Genomic DNA, 18,454 nt, shown 5'->3' with positions numbered 1-18,454 from the left:
CTTTGAGATCTTTGGCTGGAAGACACTCTGCTACTGCACTAGAACTAGCTTGTGTCTTTTTGCTGTGCTCGCCCAGTTGGAATCTCCTACACCGCTGTTTTACTTTATGATCAACCTACATATAATATTGATGGTCCTCAGCACCTGCTTGGTGAATCACACACCTGAGTAAAAGAGTGGATCCGAAAGAGTCGATTCAATCGTCGGCTCCTCTCTCATTAGTCACGTGGACATGGCGAGGTGCGTGATGACGCAACGACGTATGTCATAAGAGACGTAACGTTACGTAAAACTTCTGTCATGGCCGCCGGCCGTCATGTAACCAAAACAGTGAGCAGGGCGGAGAGAGCGCGAGAGAGTGTCCTGTTCCCACAGTAATCTGCGATCAGTGTGCGGGGAATAGACACGGTTCTCTACCGGACCCGGTGATCTCAGAACCACCAGCACCATCCTTCTGCAGCAACCAGCAGGAGACCCAGCGGTGCTAGTTAGCGGTAGCGGCTTGTGTGAGCGCTTTGACCGGGGCAGGAGGCGCTGCGGTCGCGGAAAGAGCTGTGTGTGGAACCGGTAAGTCTCCCAGCACGGGTCCGCGCTTTTACACCGATCACTGACTGCGGGAATGATTTATTTATTTATTTATAATAATCAAATTAAATGTGGGGCCATGACGAGCCAAATCCCTCTCCAAGCTAACACTTCCAGCTAACAGTGTCCTGGCTTCATGCTAGCATCAGTTTTACACCATACACACACGTCTGATAGCTTGTGTGTGTGTGTGTGTTATTGTGTGTGTGTGTGTTATTGTGTGTGTGTGTGTTATTGTGTGTGTGTGTGTTATTGTGTGTGTGTGTGTTATTGTGTGTGTGTGTTATTGTGTGTGTGTGTGTTATTGTGTGTGTGTGTTATTGTGTGTGTGTGTGTTATTGTGTGTGTGTGTGTTATTGTGTGTGTGTTATTGTGTGTGTGTGTTATTGTGTGTGTGTGTTATTGTGTGTGTGTGTGTGTGTGTGTTATTGTGTGTGTGTGTGTGTGTGTGTGTTATTGTGTGTGTGTGTGTGTGTGTGTGTGTGTTATTGTGTGTGTGTGTGTGTGTGTGTGTTATTGTGTGTGTGTGTGTGTGTGTGTGTGTGTTATTGTGTGTGTGTGTGTGTGTGTGTGTTATTGTGTGTGTGTGTGTGTTATTGTGTGTGTGTGTGTGTGTGTTATTGTGTGTGTGTGTGTGTGTGTTATTGTGTGTGTGTGTGTGTGTGTTATTGTGTGTGTGTGTGTGTGTGTTATTGTGTGTGTGTGTGTGTGTGTGTTATTGTGTGTGTGTGTGTGTGTGTTATTGTGTGTGTGTGTTATTGTGTGTGTGTGTGTGTGTGTTATTGTGTGTGTGTGTTATTGTGTGTGTGTTATTGTGTGTGTGTGTGTGTGTGTGTTATTGTGTGTGTGTGTGTGTGTGTGTTATTGTGTGTGTGTGTGTGTGTTATTGTGTGTGTGTGTGTGTGTGTGTGTTATTGTGTGTGTGTGTGTGTGTGTGTGTTATTGTGTGTGTGTGTGTGTGTGTGTGTGTTATTGTGTGTGTGTGTGTGTGTGTGTGTGTGTGTTATTGTGTGTGTTATTGTGTGTGTGTGTGTGTGTGTTATTGTGTGTGTGTGTGTGTGTTATTGTGTGTGTGTGTGTGTGTGTTATTGTGTGTGTGTGTGTGTGTTATTGTGTGTGTGTGTGTGTGTTATTGTGTGTGTGTGTGTGTGTGTTATTGTGTGTGTGTGTGTGTGTGTTATTGTGTGTGTGTGTGTGTGTGTTATTGTGTGTGTGTGTGTGTGTGTGTTATTGTGTGTGTGTGTGTGTGTGTTATTGTGTGTGTGTGTGTGTGTGTGTGTTATTGTGTGTGTGTGTGTGTGTGTGTTATTGTGTGTGTGTGTGTGTGCGTGTTATTGTGTGTGTGCGTGTTATTGTGTGTGTGTGCGTGTTATTGTGTGTGTGTGCGTGTTATTGTGTGTGTGTGCTATTATTATTGTGTGTGTGTGCTATTATTATTGTGTGTGTGTGCGTGTTATTGTGTGTGTGTGCGTGTTATTGTGTGTGCGTGTTATTGTGTGTGCGTGTTATTGTGTGCGTGTGTGTGCGTGTTATTGTGTGCGTGTGTGTGCGTGTTATTGTGTGCGTGTGTGCGTGTGATTGTGTGTGTGTTATTGTGTGCGTGTGATTGTGTGTGTTGTTGTGATTGTGTTTGTGTTGTTGTGATTGTGTGTGTGAGTGTGTGTCTGACAGTGTGTTTTTGTGTCTGACAGTGTTTTTGTGTCTGACAGTGTGTTTTATTGTGTGATGGTGTGCTTTAGTGTGTTAATGTGTGGTGGTGGGTAGCGTGTGTAACGGTGCGCGTCACGGTGTGTTAGTGTGTTTTAGCGTGTGACGGTGTGTTTTATTGTTTGATGGTGTGTTTTATTGTGTGATGGTGTGTTTTAGTGTGTTAGCATGTGACATTGTGTTTTAGTGTGTGATGGTGTGTTTTAATGTGTTTTATTGTGACTGTGTTTTTTTTTGTGTTTTAGTGTGTGATGGTGTCTTTTATTGTGTGATGGTGCGTTTTTGTGTGTTTTAGTGTGTTTTGAGATGGTGTGTGTTACCGTGTGACAGTGTGGTTTTTTTTGTTTTATCGTGTAATGGTGTGTTTTAGCGTATGATGGTGTGTTTTAGTGTGTTTTAGTGTGTGATGGGGTGTTTTTGTTGTGTGATGGTGCGTTATAGCGTGTGATGGTGGGTTATAGCGTGTGACTGTGTGTTTTAGCGTATGATGGTGTGTTTTAGTGTGTTTTTGTTTGTGACTGTGTGTTTTATTGTGTGATGGTGTGTTTTAGAGCTCATGTGTTTGTATATTTTCTGTAAAGCTGCTTTGAGACAATGTCTGTTGTGAAAAGCGCTATACAAATAAACTTGACTTGACTTGACTTTAGTGTGTTAATGTGTGGTGGTGGGTAGCGTGTGACGGTGCGTGTCACGGTGCGTGTCACGATGTGTTAGTGTGTTTTAGCCTGTGACGGTGTGTTTTATTGTGTGATGGTGTGTTAACGTGTGACATTGTGTTTTTGTGTGTAATGGTGTGTTTTTTTTTATTGTATGATGGTATGTTTTATTGTGTGATGTGTTTTAGTGGGTTTTAGCGTGTGATTGTGTGTTTTAGCATGTGATTGTGTGTTTGTGTGTTACCGTGTGACGATGTGTGTTACCGTGTGACGATGTGTTTTAGCATGTGATTGTGTGTTTTAGCATGTGATTGTGTGTTTGTGTGTTACCATGTGATGGTGTGTTTTAGCGTATGATGGTGTGTTTTTGTGTGGTTGATTGTGTGATGGTGTGTTTGTGTGTTTTAGCATGTGATTGTGTGTTTGTGTGTTACCATGTGATGGTGCGTTATAGCGTGTGATGGTGCGTTTTAGCGTGTGACTGTATTTTGGTGTGTTTTAGCGTGTGATGGTGCTTTATAGCGTGTGATGGTGCGTTTTGGCGTGTGATGGTGTGCTTTAGCGTGTGAAGTGTGTTTTGGCATGTGACGGTGTGTTTTAGCGTGTGACTGTGTGTTTTATTGTGTGATGGTGTGTTAACGTGTGACATTGTGTTTTTGTGTGTGACGGTGTGGTTAATTGTGTGATGGTGTGCCTTTAGCTTGTGATGGTGTGTTATAGCGTGTGATGGTGCGTTATAGCGTGTGATGGTGCGTTATAGCGTGTGATGGTGCGTTATAGCGTGTGATGGGGTGCGTTATAGCGTATGATGGTGTGTTTTAGTGTGTTTTAGTGTGTGATGGGGTGTTTTTGTTGTGTGATGGTGCGTTATAGCGTGTGATGGTGGGTTATAGCGTGTGACTGTGTGTTTTAGCGTATGATGGTGTGTTTTAGTGTGTTTTTGTTTGTGACTGTGTGTTTTATTGTGTGATGGTGTGTTTTAGAGCTCATGTGTTTGTATATTTTCTGTAAAGCTGCTTTGAGACAATGTCTGTTGTGAAAAGCGCTATACAAATAAACTTGACTTGACTTGACTTGACTTTAGTGTGTTAATGTGTGGTGGTGGGTAGCGTGTGACGGTGCGTGTCACGGTGCGTGTCACGATGTGTTAGTGTGTTTTAGCCTGTGACGGTGTGTTTTATTGTGTGATGGTGTGTTAACGTGTGTTAACGTGTGACATTGTGTTTTAGTGTGTGAGGGTGTGTTTTTGTGTGTAATGGTGTTTTTTTTATTGTATGATGGTATGTTTTATTGTGTGATGTGTTTTAGTGGGTTTTAGCATGTGATTGTGTGTTTTAGCATGTGATTGTGTGTTTGTGTGTTACCGTGTGACGATGTGTGTTACCGTGTGACGATGTGTTTTAGCATGTGATTGTGTGTTTTAGCATGTGATTGTGTGTTTGTGTGTTACCATGTGATGGTGTGTTTTAGCGTATGATGGTGTGTTTTTGTGTGGTTGATTGTGTGATGGTGTGTTTGTGTGTTTTAGCATGTGATTGTGTGTTTGTGTGTTACCATGTGATGGTGCGTTTTAGCGTGTGACTGTATTTTGGTTTGTTTTAGCGTGTGATGGTGCTTTATAGCGTGTGATGGTGCGTTTTGGCGTGTGATGGTGTGCTTTAGCGTGTGAAGTGTGTTTTGGCATGTGACGGTGTGTTTTAGCGTGTGACTGTGTTTTTGTGTGTGACGGTGTGGTTAATTGTGTGATGGTGTGCCTTTAGCGTGTGATGGTGTGTTATAGCGTGTGATGGTGCGTTATAGCGTGTGATGGTGCGTTATAGCGTGTGATGGTGCGTTATAGCGTGTGATGGGGTGCGTTATAGCGTGTGATGGGGTGCGTTATAGCGTGTGATGGGGTGCGTTATAGCGTGTGATGGGGTGCGTTATAGCGTGTGATGGGGTGCGTTTTAGCGTGTGATGGGGTGCGTTTTAGGGTGTGATGGTGCGTTTTAGCGTGTGATGGTGCGTTTTAGCGTGTGATAGCGTGTGATGGTGCGTTTTAGCGTGTGATAGCGTGTGATGGTGCGTTTTAGCGTGTGATGGTGCGTTTTAGCGTGTGATGGTGCGTTTTAGCGTGTGATGGTGCGTTTTAGCGTGTGACTGTGTTTTGGTGCGTTATAGCGTGTGATGGTGCGGTATAGCGTGTGATGGTGCGGTATAGCGTGGTGCGTTATAGCGTGTGATGGTGTGCGTTATAGCGTGTGATGGTGCGTTTTAGCGTGTGATGGTGCGTTTTAGCGTGTGACTGTGTTTTGGTGCGTTATAGCGTGTGATGGTGCGTTATAGCGTGTGATGGTGCGTTATAGCGTGTGATGGTGCGTTATAGCGTGTGATGGTGCGTTATAGCGTGTGATGGTGCGTTATAGCGTGTGATGGTGCGATTTATCGTGTGAAGTGTGTTTTGGCATGTGACGGTGTGTTTTAGCGTGTGACTGTGTTTTTGTGTGTGACGGTGTGGTTAATTGTGTGACGGTGTGTTTTAGCGTGTGATGGTGTGCCTTTAGCGTGTGATGGTGTGCCTTTAGCGTGTGATGGTGCGTTATAGCGTGTGATGGTGCGTTATAGCGTGTGATGGTGCGTTATAGCGTGTGATGGGGTGCGTTATAGCGTGTGATGGGGTGCGTTATAGCGTGTGATGGGGTGCGTTATAGCGTGTGATGGGGTGCGTTATAGCGTGTGATGGGGTGCGTTATAGCGTGTGATGGGGTGCGTTATAGCGTGTGATGGTGCGTTATAGCGTGAGATGGTGCGTTATAGCGTGTGATGGTGCGCGTTATAGCGTGTGATGGTGCGCGTTATAGCGTGTGATGGTGCGCGTTATAGCGTGTGATGGTGCGCGTTATAGCGTGTGATGGTGTGCGTTATAGCGTGTGATGGTGCGTTATAGCGTGTGATGGTGCGTTTTAGCGTGTGATGGTGCGTTATAGCGTGTGATGGTGCTTTATAGCGTGTGATGGTGCGTTATAGCGTGTGATGGTGCGTTATAGCGTGTGATGGTGCGATTTAGCGTGTGAAGTGTGTTTTGCCATGTGACGGTGTGTTTTAGCCTGTGACTGTGTTTTTGTGTGTGACGGTGTGGTTAATTGTGTGATGGTGTGTTTTAGTGTTTGATGGTGTGCCTTTAGCGTGTGATGGTGTGCCTTTAGCGTGTGATGGTGTGTTATAGCGTGTGATGGTGTGTTATAGCGTGTGATGGTGCGTTATAGCGTGTGATGGTGCGTTATAGCGTGTGATGGTGCGTTATAGCGTGAGATGGTGCGTTATAGCGTGTGATGGTGCGCGTTATAGCGTGTGATGGTGCGCGTTATAGCGTGTGATGGTGTGCGTTATAGCGTGTGATGGTGTGCGTTATAGCGTGTGATGGTGCGTTATAGCGTGTGATGGTGTGTTTTAGCGTGTGACTGTGTTTTTGTGTGTGACGGTGTGGTTAATTGTGTGACGGTGTGTTTTAGCGTGTGATGGTGTGCCTTTAGCGTGTGATGGTGTGCCTTTAGCGTGTGATGGTGCGTTATAGCGTGTGATGGTGCGTTATAGCGTGTGATGGGGTGCGTTATAGCGTGTGATGGGGTGCGTTATAGCGTGTGATGGGGTGCGTTATAGCGTGTGATGGGGTGCGTTATAGCGTGTGATGGGGTGCGTTATAGCGTGTGATGGTGCGTTATAGCGTGAGATGGTGCGTTATAGCGTGTGATGGTGCGCGTTATAGCGTGTGATGGTGCGCGTTATAGCGTGTGATGGTGCGCGTTATAGCGTGTGATGGTGCGCGTTATAGCGTGTGATGGTGTGCGTTATAGCGTGTGATGGTGCGTTATAGCGTGTGATGGTGCGTTTTAGCGTGTGATGGTGCGTTATAGCGTGTGATGGTGCGTTATAGCGTGTGATGGTGCGATTTAGCGTGTGATGGTGCGATTTAGCGTGTGAAGTGTGTTTTGCCATGTGACGGTGTGTTTTAGCCTGTGACTGTGTTTTTGTGTGTGACGGTGTGGTTAATTGTGTGACGGTGTGTTTTAGTGTTTGATGGTGTGCCTTTAGCGTGTGATGGTGTGCCTTTAGCGTGTGATGGTGTGTTATAGCGTGTGATGGTGCGTTATAGCGTGTGATGGTGCGTTATAGCGTGTGATGGTGCGTTATAGCGTGTGATGGTGCGTTATAGCGTGTGATGGTGCGTTTTAGCGTGTGATGGTGCGTTATAGCGTGTGATGGGGTGCGTTATAGCGTGTGATGGGGTGCGTTATAGCGTGTGATGGGGCGCGTTATAGCGCGTGATGGGGCGCGTGATGGCGCGTGATGGCGCGTTTTAGCGCGTGATGGCGCGCGTTATAGCGTGTGATTGCGCGCGTTATAGCGTGTGATGGGGTGCGTTATAGCGTGTGATGGTGCGCGTTATAGCGTGTGATGGTGCGCGTTATAGCGTGTGATGGTGCGTTATAGCGTGTGATGGTGCGTTTTAGCGTGTGATGGTGCGTTTTAGCGTGTGACTGTGTTTTGGTGCGTTATAGCGTGTTTTGGTGCGTTATAGCGTGTGATGGTGCGTTATAGCGTGTGATGGTGCGTTATAGCGTGTGATGGTGCGTTATAGCGTGTGATGGTGCGTTATAGCGTGTGATGGTGCGTTATAGCGTGTGACTGTGTTTTGGTGCGTTATAGCGTGTGACTGTGTTTTGGTGCGTTATAGCGTGTGACTGTGTTTTGGTGCGTTATAGCGTGTGACTGTGTTTTGGTGCGGTATAGCGTGTGATGGTGCGGTATAGCGTGTGATGGTGTGCGTTATAGCGTGTGATGGTGTGCGTTATAGCGTGTGATGGTGTGCGTTATAGCGTGTGATGGTGTGGGTTATAGCGTGTGATGGTGCGTTATAGCGTGTGATGGTGCGTTTTAGCGTGTGACTGTGTTTTGGTGCGTTATAGCGTGTGATGGTGCGTTATAGCGTGTGATGGTGCGTTATAGCGTGTGATGGTGCGTTATAGCGTGTGATGGTGCGATTTAGCGTGTGATGGTGCGATTTATCGTGTGAAGTGTGTTTTGGCATGTGACGGTGTGTTTTAGCGTGTGACTGTGTTTTTGTGTGTGATGGTGTGGTTAATTGTGTGACGGTGTGTTTTAGCGTGTGATGGTGTGCCTTTAGCGTGTGATGGTGCGTTATAGCGTGTGATGGTGCGTTATAGCGTGTGATGGTGCGTTATAGCGTGTGATGGGGTGCGTTATAGCGTGTGATGGGGTGCGTTATAGCGTGTGATGGGGTGCGTTATAGCGTGTGATGGGGTGCGTTATAGCGTGTGATGGTGTGCGTTATAGCGTGTGATGGTGTGCGTTATAGCGTGTGATGGTGTGCGTTATAGCGTGTGATGGTGTGCGTTATAGCGTGTGATGGTGCGTTATAGCGTGTGATGGTGCGTTATAGCGTGTGATGGTGCGATTTAGCGTGTGATGGTGCGATTTAGCGTGTGAAGTGTGTTTTGCCATGTGACGGTGTGTTTTAGCGTGTGACGGTGTGTTTTAGCGTGTGACGGTGTGTTTTAGCGTGTGACGGTGTGTTTTAGCGTGTGACTGTGTTTTTGTGTGTGACGGTGTGGTTAATTGTGTGATGGTGTGGTTAATTGTGTGATGGTGTGCCTTTAGCGTGTGATGGTGCGTTATAGCGTGTGATGGTGCGTTATAGCGTGTGATGGTGCGTTATAGCGTGTGATGGTGCGTTATAGCGTGTGATGGTGCGTTATAGCGTGTGATGGGGTGCGTTATAGCGTGTGATGGGGTGCGTTATAGCGTGTGATGGGGTGCGTTATAGCGTGTAATGGTGCGTTATAGCGTGTGATGGGGTGCGTTATAGCGTGTGATGGGGTGCGTTATAGCGTGTGACTGTGTTTTGGTGCGTTATAGCGTGTGACTGTGTTTTGGTGCGTTATAGCGTGTGATGGTGCGTTATAGCGTGTGATGGTGCGTTATATCGTGTAATGGTGCGATTTAGCGTGTGAAGTGTGTTTTGCCATGTGACGGTGTGTTTTAGCGTGTGACGGTGTGTTTTAGCGTGTGACGGTGTGTTTTAGCGTGTGACTGTGTTTTTGTGTGTGCGGTGTGGTTAATTGTGTGATGGTGTGCCTTTAGCGTGTGATGGTGCGTTATAGCGTGTGATGGTGCGTTATAGCGTGTGATGGTGCGTTATAGCGTGTGATGGGGTGCGTTATAGCGTGTGATGGGGTGCGTTATAGCGTGTGATGGGGTGCGTTATAGCGTGTGATGGGGTGCGTTATAGCGTGTGATGGGGTGCGTTATAGCGTGTGATGGGGTGCGTTATAGCGTGTGACTGTGTTTTGGTGCGTTATAGCGTGTGACTGTGTTTTGGTGCGTTATAGCGTGTGATGGTGCGTTATAGCGTGTGATGGTGCGTTATATCGTGTAATGGTGCGATTTAGCGTGTGAAGTGTGTTTTGCCATGTGACGGTGTGTTTTAGCGTGTGACGGTGTGTTTTAGCGTGTGACGGTGTGTTTTAGCGTGTGACTGTGTTTTTGTGTGTGCGGTGTGGTTAATTGTGTGATGGTGTGCCTTTAGCGTGTGATGGTGCGTTATAGCGTGTGATGGTGCGTTATAGCGTGTGATGGTGCGTTATAGCGTGTGATGGGGTGCGTTATAGCGTGTGATGGGGTGCGTTATAGCGTGTGATGGGGTGCGTTATAGCGTGTGATGGGGTGCGTTATAGCGTGTGATGGGGTGCGTTATAGCGTGTGATGGGGTGCGTTATAGCGTGTGATGGGGTGCGTTTTAGCGTGTGATGGGGTGCGTTTTAGCGTGTGATGGTGCGTTTTAGCCTGTGACTGTGTTTTGGTGCGTTATAGCGTGTTTTGGTGCGTTATAGCGTGTGATGGTGCGTTATAGCGTGTTTTGGTGCGTTATAGCGTGTGATGGTGCGTTATAGCGTGTTTTGGTGCGTTATAGCGTGTGATGGTGCGTTATAGCGTGGTGCGTTATAGCGTGGTGCGTTATAGCGTGTGATGGTGTGCGTTATAGCGTGTGATGGGGTGCGTTTTAGCGTGTGATGTTGCGTTTTAGCGTGTGATGGTGCGTTTTAGCGTGTGATGGTGCGTTATAGCGTGTGATGGTGCGTTATAGCGTGTTTTGGTGCGTTATAGCGTGTTTTGGTGCGTTATAGCGTGTGATGGTGCGTTATAGCGTGTGATGGTGCGTTATAGCGTGTGATGGTGCGTTATAGCGTGTGATGGTGCGATTTAGCGTGTGATGGTGCGATTTAGCGTGTGAAGTGTGTTTTAGCGTGTGACGGTGTGTTTTTGTGTGTGACTGTGTGGTTAATTGTGTGATGGTGTGCTTTAGCGTGTGATGGTGCGTTATAGCGTGTGACGGTGTGTTTTAGCGTGTGACTGTGTTTTGGTGCGTTTTAGTGTGATGGTGTGTGACTGTGTGTGACTGTGTGGTTAATTGTGTGATGGTGTGTTTTAGTGTGTGATGGGGTGTTTTTGTTGTGTGATGGTGCGTTATAGCGTGTGATGGTGCGTTATAGCGTGTGATGGTGCGTTATAGCGTGTTTTGGTGCGTTATAGCGTGTGATGGTGCGTTATAGCGTGTGATGGTGCGTTATAGCGTGGTGCGTTATAGCGTGTGATGGTGTGCGTTATAGCGTGTGATGGTGTGCGTTATAGCGTGTGATGGTGTGCGTTATAGCGTGTGATGGTGTGCGTTATAGCGTGTGATGGTGTGCGTTATAGCGTGTGATGGTGTGCGTTATAGCGTGTGATGGTGCGTTTTAGCGTGTGATGGTGCGTTATAGCGTGTGATGGTGCGTTATAGCGTGTGATGGTGCGTTATAGCGTGTGATGGTGCGATTTAGCGTGTGATGGTGCGATTTAGCGTGTGATGGTGCGATTTAGCGTGTGATGGTGCGATTTAGCGTGTGAAGTGCGATTTAGCGTGTGACAGTGTGTTTTAGCGTGTGATGGTGTGTTTTTGTGTGTGACTGTGTGGTTAATTGTGTGATGGTGTGCTTTAGCGTGTGATGGTGCGTTATAGCGTGTGATGGTGCGTTATAGCGTGTGATGGTGCGTTTTAGCGTGTGATGGTGCGTTTTAGCGTGTGACTGTGTTTTGGTGCGTTTTAGTGTGATGGTGTGTGACTGTGTGTGACTGTGTGGTTAATTGTGTGATGGTGTGTTTTAGTGTGTGATGGGGTGTTTTTGTTGTGTGATGGTGCTTTATAGCTTGTGATGGTGCGTTATAGCGTGTGATGGTACGTTTTAGCGTGTGATGGTGTGTTTTAGCGTGTGACGGTGTGTTTTAGCGTGTGACTGTGTTTTGGTGCGTTTTAGTGTGATGGTGTGTGACTGTGTGTGACTGTGTGGTTAATTGTGTGATGGTGTGTTTTAGTGTGTGATGGGGTGTTTTTGTTGTGTGATGGTGCTTTATAGCTTGTGATGGTGCGTTATAGCGTGTGATGGTACGTTTTAGCGTGTGATGGTGTGTTTTAGCGTGTGACTGTGTGTTTTACCGTGTGATGGTGTGTTTTGGCGTGTGACTGTGTGGTTAATTGTGTGATGGTGTGCTTCAGCATGTGATGGGGTGTTTTTGTTGTGTAATGGTGTGTTTTAGTGTGTGATGGTGTGTTTTTGTGTGTGACTGTGTGGTTAATTGTGTAATGGTGTGCTTTAGCATGTGATGGGGTGTTTTTGTTGTGTGATGGTGTGTTTTTGTGTGTGATGGTGTGTTTTAGCGTGTGATGGTGCGTTATAGCGTGTGACGGTGTGTTTTAGCGTGTGACTGTGTTTTGGTGTGTTTTTGCGTGTGACTGTGTGGTTATTTGTGTAATCGTGTGTTTTAGTGTGTGATGGTGTGTTTTAGTATGTAATGGTGCGTTATAGCGTTTGATGGTGCGTTATAGCGTGTGACGGTGTGTTTTAGCGTGTGACTGTGTTTTGGTGCGTTTTAGTGTGATGGTGTGTTTTAGTATGTGATGGTGCGTTATAGCGTGTGACGGTGTGTTTTAGCGTGTGACTGTGTTTTGGTGCGTTTTAGTGTGATGGTGTGTTTTTGTGTGTGACTGTGTGGTTAATTGTGTGATGGTGTGTTTTAGTGTGTTTTAGTGTGTGATGGGGTGTTTTTGTTGTGTGATGGTGCGTTATAGCGTTTGATGGTGCGTTATAGCGTGTGACGGTGTGTTTTAGCGTGTGACTGTGTTTTGGTGCATTTCAGTGTGATGGTGTGTTTTTGTGTGTGACTGTGTGGTTAATTGTGTGATGGTGTGTTTTAGTGTTTTTTAGCATGTGATGGTGTGTTTTAGCGTGTGATGGTGTGTTTTAGCATGTTATTGTGTGTGACTGTGTGTTTTATTGTGTGATGGTATGTTTTGGCGTGTGACGTGTGTTTTAGCGCGTGACTGTGTTTTGGTGTGTTTGTGTGTGATGGTGTGTTTTTGTGTGAGACTGTGTGGTTAATTGTGTGATGGTGTGTGACTGTGTGTGACTGTGTGCTTTAGCGTTTGATGGGGTGTTTTTGTGTGTGACTGTGTGGTTTATTGTGTGATGGTGTGCTTTAGCGTGTGATGGGGTGTTTTGGTGTGTGACTGTGTGCGTTAGCATGTGATGGGGTGTTTTTGTGTGTGACTGTGTGGTTTATTGTGTGATGGTGTGTTTTGGCATGTAATGGAGTGTTTTAGTGTGTTTTTGTGTGTGACTGTGTGTTTTATTGTGTGACGGTGTTTTATTGTGTGACCGTGTTTTTTGTGTTTTAGTGTTGTGACGGTGTGTTTTAGTGTGTGATGGTGTGTTTTAGCGTGTGATGCTGTGTTTTAGCGTGTGATGGTGTGTTTTAGCGTGTGACTGTTTTGGTGTTTTTTAGTGTGTGACGGTGTGTTTTAGCGTGTGACGGTGTATTTTAGTGTGTGATGGTGCGCCTTAGCGTGTGATGGTGCGCTTTAGCGTGTGACTGTTTTGGTGTTTTTAAGCGTGTGACGGTGTGTTTTAGCGGGTGATTGTGTTTTGGCATGTGATGGGGTGTTTTAGTGTGTGACTGTGTGGTTTATTGTGTGATGGTGTGCGTTAGCGTGTGATGGGGTGTTTTTTTTTGTGTGACTGTGTGGTTTATTGTGTGATGGTGTGTTTTGGCGTGTGACGTGTTTTAGCGTGTTTTGGTGTTTTTAAGCGTGTGACGGTGTGTTTTAGCGGGTGATTGTGTTTTGGCATGTGATGGGGTGTTTTAGTGTGTGACTGTGTGGTTTATTGTGTGATGGTGTGCGTTAGCGTGTGATGGGGTGTTTTTGTGTGTGACTGTGTGGTTTATTGTGTGATGGTGTGCTTTAGCGTGTGATGGGGTGTTTTGGTGTGTGACTGTGTGCGTTAGCATGTGATGGGGTGTTTTTGTGTGTGACTGTGTGGTTTATTGTGTGATGGTGTGTTTTGGCATGTAATGGGGTGTTTTAGTGTGTTTTTGTGTGTGACTGTGTGTTTTATTGTGTGACGGTGTTTTATTGTGTGACCGTGTTTTTTGTGTTTTAGTGTTGTGACGGTGTGTTTTAGTGTGTGATGGTGTGTTTTAGCGTGTGATGCTGTGTTTTAGCGTGTGATGGTGTGTTTTAGCATGTGACGGTATGTTTTAGCGTGTGACTGTTTTGGTGTTTTTTAGTGTGTGACGGTGTGTTTTAGCGTGTGACGGTGTATTTTAGTGTGTGATGGTGCGCCTTAGCGTGTGATGGTGCGCTTTAGCGTGTGACTGTTTTGGTGTTTTTAAGCGTGTGACGGTGTGTTTTAGCGGGTGATTGTGTTTTGGCATGTGATGGGGTGTTTTAGTGTGTGACTGTGTGGTTTATTGTGTGATGGTGTGCGTTAGCGTGTGATGGGGTGTTTTTTTTTGTGTGACTGTGTGGTTTATTGTGTGATGGTGTGTTTTGGCGTGTGACGTGTTTTAGCGTGTTTTGGTGTTTTTAAGCGTGTGACGGTGTGTTTTAGCGGGTGATTGTGTTTTGGCATGTGATGGGGTGTTTTAGTGTGTGACTGTGTGGTTTATTGTGTGATGGTGTGCGTTAGCGTGTGATGGGGTGTTTTTTTTGTGTGACTGTGTGGTTTATTGTGTGATGGTGTGTTTTGGCGTGTGACGTGTTGGGCGTGTAATGGGGTGTTTTAGTGTGTTTTTGTTTGTGACTGTGTTTTATTGTGTGACGGTGTTTTTTGTGTTTTAGTGTTGTGACGGTGTGTTTTAGTGTGTGATGGTGTGTTTTAGTGTGTTTTAGCGTGTGATGGTGCGTTTTAGCGTGTGATGGTGCGCTTTAGCCTGTGATGGTGCGCTTTAGCATGTGTTGGTGCGCTTTAGCGTGTGATGGTGCGTTTTAGCATGTGACATTTGTTTTAGCGTGTGACGGTGTGTTTTAGCGTGTGACTGTTTTGGTGTTTTTTAGCGTGTGACGGTGCGCTTTAGCGTGTGATGGTGCGTTTTAGCGTGTGACATGTATTTTAATGTGACGGTGTGTTTTAGCGTGTGACTGTGTTTTGGTGTTTTTTAGCGTGTGACTGTGTTTCGGTGTTTTTTAGCGTGTGATAATGCGTTTTAGCGTGTGACGGTGTGTTTTAGCGTGTGACGGTGTGTTTTAGCGTGAGACTGTGTTTTGGTGTGTTTTAGCGTGTGACGGTGTGTTTTAGCGTGTGATGGTGCACTTTAGCGTGTGATGGTGCACTTTAGCATGTGATGGTGCGTTTTAGCGTGTTTTGGCGTGTGACGGGGTGTTTTAGTGGGATTTGGCATGTAATGGGGTGTTTTGGTGTGTGACGGGGTGTTTTAGCGTGTTTTGACGTGTGATGGGGTGTTTTAGCGTGTTTTGGCGTGTGATGGAGTGTTTTAGTGTGATTTGGCATGTAATGGGGTGTTTTAGTGTGTGACGGGGTGTTTTAGCGTGATTTGGCATGTAATGGGGTGTTTTGGTGTGTGATGGGGTGTTTTAGCGTGTTTTGGTGTGTGACTGGGTGTTTTAATGTGTTTTGGCGTGTGATGGGGTGTTTCAGGGTGTTTTGGCGTGTAATGGGGTGTTTTTTAGCGTGTTTTGGCGTGTGACGGGGTGTTTTAGTGTGTTTTGGCGTGTGACGGGGTGTTTTACTGTGTTTTGGCGTGTGACGGGGTGTTTTACTGTGTTTTGACGTGTGACGGGGTGTTTTGGCGTGTTTTGGCGTGTGACAGGGTGTTTTAGCGTGTTTTGTTGTGTGATGGGGTGTTTTAGCATGTGACGGGGTGTTAGCGTGTTTTGGCGTGTGATGGGTTGTTTAAGCGAGTTTTGGCGTGTGATGGGGTGTTTTGGTGTGTGATGGGGTGTTTTAGTGTGTTTTTTGCATGTGACGGGGTGTTTTAGCGTGTTTTGACGTTTGATGGGGTGTTTTAGCGTGTGACGAGGTGTTTTGGCGTATGACGGGGTGTTTTGGTGTGTGATGGGGTGTTTTAGCGTGTTTTGGCGTGTGATGGGGTGTTTTAGTGTGTGACGGGGTGTTTTAGCATGTTTTGGCGTGTGACGGGGTGTTTTAGTGTGATTTGGCATGTAATGGGGTGTTTTGGTGTGTGACGGGGTGTTTTAGCGTGTTTTGGTGTGTGACGGGGTGTTTTAATGTGTTTTGGCGTATGATGGGGTGTTTTGGTGTGTGACGGGGTGTTTTAGCGTGTGACGAGGTGTTTTGGCGTATGACGGGGTGTTTTGGTGTGTGATGGGGTATTTTAGCGTGTTTTGGCGTGTGATGGGGTGTTTTGGCGTGTGACGGGGTGTTTTGGCGTGTGACGGGGTGTTTTGGCGTGTGACGGGGTGTTTTGGCGTGTGATGGGGTGTTTTGGCGTGTGATGGGGTGTTTTGGCGTGTGATGGGGTGTTTTGGCGTGTGACGGGGTGTTTTGGTGTTGTGACGGGGTGTTTTAGCGTATTTTGTCGTATGATGGGGTGTTTTGGTGTGTGACGGGGTGTTTTAGCGTGTTTTGTTGTGTGATGGGGTGTTTTGGTGTGTGACGGGGTGTTTTAGCGTGTGACGAGGTGTTTTGGCGTATGACGGGGTGTTTTGGTGTGTGATGGGGTATTTTAGCGTGTTTTGGCGTGTGATGGGGTGTTTTGGCGTGTGATGGGGTGTTTTGGCGTGTGACGGGGTGTTTTGGTGTGTGAAGGGGTGTTTTGTCGTGTGATGGGGTGTTTTGGTGTGTGACGGGGTGTTTTGGTGTTGTGACGGGGTGTTTTAGCGTGTGACGGGGTGTTTTAGCGTGTGACGGGGTGTTTTAGCGTATTTTGTCGTATGATGGGGTGTTTTGGTGTGTGACGGGGTGTTTTAGTGTATTTTGGCATATGATGGAGTGTTTTGGTGTTGTGACGGGGTGTTTTGGTGTTGTGACGGGGTGTTTTAGCGTGTGACGGGGTGTTTTAGCGTGTGACGGGGTGTTTTAGCGTATTTTGTCGTATGATGGGGTGTTTTGGTGTGTGACGGGGTGTTTTAGTGTGTGACGGTGTGTTTTAGCATGTGATGGGGTGTTTTTCTGTATTTTGGCGTGTGATGGGGTGTTTTAATGTGTTTTGGCGTGTGACGGGGTGTTTTGGCGTGTTTTGTCGTGTGACAGGGTGTTTTAGCGTGTTTTGTTGTGTGATGGGGTGTTTTAGCGTGTGACAGGGTGTTAGCGTGTTTTGGAGTGTGACGGGTTGTTTAAGCGAGTTTTGGCGTGTGATGGGGTGTTTTGGTGTGTGATGGAGTGTTTTGGTGTGTGATGGGGTGTTTTAGTGTGTTTTTTGCGTGTGATGGGCTGTTTTGGTGTGTGACGGGGTGTTTTAGCATGTTTTGACGTGTGACGGGGTGTTTTAGCGTGTGACGAGGTGTTTTAGCGTGTGACGAGGTGTTTTAGTGTGTTTTGGCATGTGATGGGGTGTTTTGGTGTGTGATTGTGTGTAATGCGTGCGTGCGTGTGTGCGTTGCCAGCTGAAGAGACGGGGAACAGGATTGGGAAGCAGCAGGGGGAAGCGGCGGCCGGTGCCGAGCCCGTGGAGAAGATGGCAGGCAGCCCGGAGAAGAGCTGCTCCTCAGCTCAGGAGCTCAAAGAGCATGGCAACCGCCTGTTCCTCTGCCGGAAGTACCAGGAGGCCGTCACCTGCTACAGCAAAGCCATAGTAAGTGTGTGTGTGTGTGTTTTATTGTTGTATTAAACATTGATTATTGTATTTGATAATGATGTATTTACTGTTCTGATTAGACAGGGACAGTAGATGTTCTGATTGGACAGGATAAGTGAATAACATTCTGATTGGACAGGGACAGCATATAACGTTCTGATTGGACAGGGACAGTAGATAACATTTCTAAATGGACAGGGACAGTAAATAACACTGTGATTGGTCTGGTACTTCTTCTTTCGGCTTCTCCTATTAGGGGTCGCCACTGTGGATCATCCGTCTCCATACCCCCCTGTCCTAAAAATCTGCCTCTTTCAACCCAACTTCCTGCATGTCTTCCCTCACCACATCCATAAACCTCCTCCTTTGATGTCAACTGTCTCTAAACCATACAACATCTCAGGTCTCACCACAGTCCTATAAACTTTCCCTTACACTCTCACAGATACTCTTCTATTACAAATCACTCCTGTCACTCTTCTCCACCCACTCCACCCTGCCTACACTCTTTTCTTCACTTCTCTAACACACTCTCCATTACTTTATACTGTTGACCCCAGGTACCTGAACTCCTCCACCTTCTCCACCTCTTCTCCCTGCAACTGCACCCCTCCACTGCCCTCCCTCTCATTTACACACATGTACTCTCTCTTACTCCTACTGACTTTCATTCCCCTTCTCTCCAGCATGTACCTTCACCTCTCCAGGATCTTTTCCACCTGCTCACTACTCTCAAAATATCATCCACAAACATCATAGTCCATGGAGACTCCTGTCTGACCTCGTCCTTCAACCTGTCCATCACCACTGCAAACAGGAAAGGGCTCAGAGACGATCCTTGATGCAGTCCAACCTCCACCTTGAACCAGTCTATCGTTTCTACTGCACACTTCACTGCTGTCACACTATCCTCATACATATCCTGCACCACCCTCACATACTTCCTCATACAAAACCACAACTCCTTTCTTGGCACTCTGTCGTACGCTTTCTCTAAATCCACAAACACACAATGCAACTCCTTCTGACCTTCTCTATACTTCTCCATCAACATTCTCAAAGCAAAGCAAGCGTCTGTGGTGCTCTTCCTCGGCATGAAACCATACTGTTGCTCACAGATGGTCACCTCATCTCTCAGCCTGGCTTCCACTACTCTTTCCCATAACTTCATGGTGTGACTGATCAACTTTATTCCCCTGTAGTTACCGCAGGTCTGCACATCTCCCTTATTCTTAAAGTTCAGTACCAGCAAACTTCTTCTCCATTCTTCAGGCATCCTCTCACATTCCAGAATTCTGTTAAACAATCTGGTTAAAAACTCCACTGCCATCTCTCCTAAACATCTCCACGCTTCTACC

The 18,454-nt window shown here is 46.5% G+C and overlaps 1 protein-coding gene across 1 annotated transcript in view; it reads left to right on the top strand.

Annotated features, from left to right (window-relative positions):
- Positions 1 to 269: 269 nt before the first annotated feature.
- Positions 270 to 18,454, top strand: part of stub1 (STIP1 homology and U-Box containing protein 1) — a 27,653-nt gene continuing 9,468 nt past the window's right edge. Inside the window, exons 1-2 of the mRNA XM_083548769.1 lie at positions 270 to 567; positions 16,906 to 17,093. Coding sequence (XP_083404895.1) covers positions 16,977 to 17,093 — 117 coding nt within the window. The 5' untranslated portion in view covers positions 270 to 567; positions 16,906 to 16,976. The remainder of the gene's footprint in view (positions 568 to 16,905; positions 17,094 to 18,454) is intronic.

This window comes from Silurus aristotelis (genome assembly GCF_946808225.1).
Source record: "Silurus aristotelis genome assembly, chromosome: 1".
NCBI lineage: Eukaryota > Metazoa > Chordata > Actinopteri > Siluriformes > Siluridae > Silurus > Silurus aristotelis.
The sequence above is the reverse complement of the archived record's forward strand: the minus strand, read 5'-3'. Positions and strand labels throughout refer to the sequence as shown.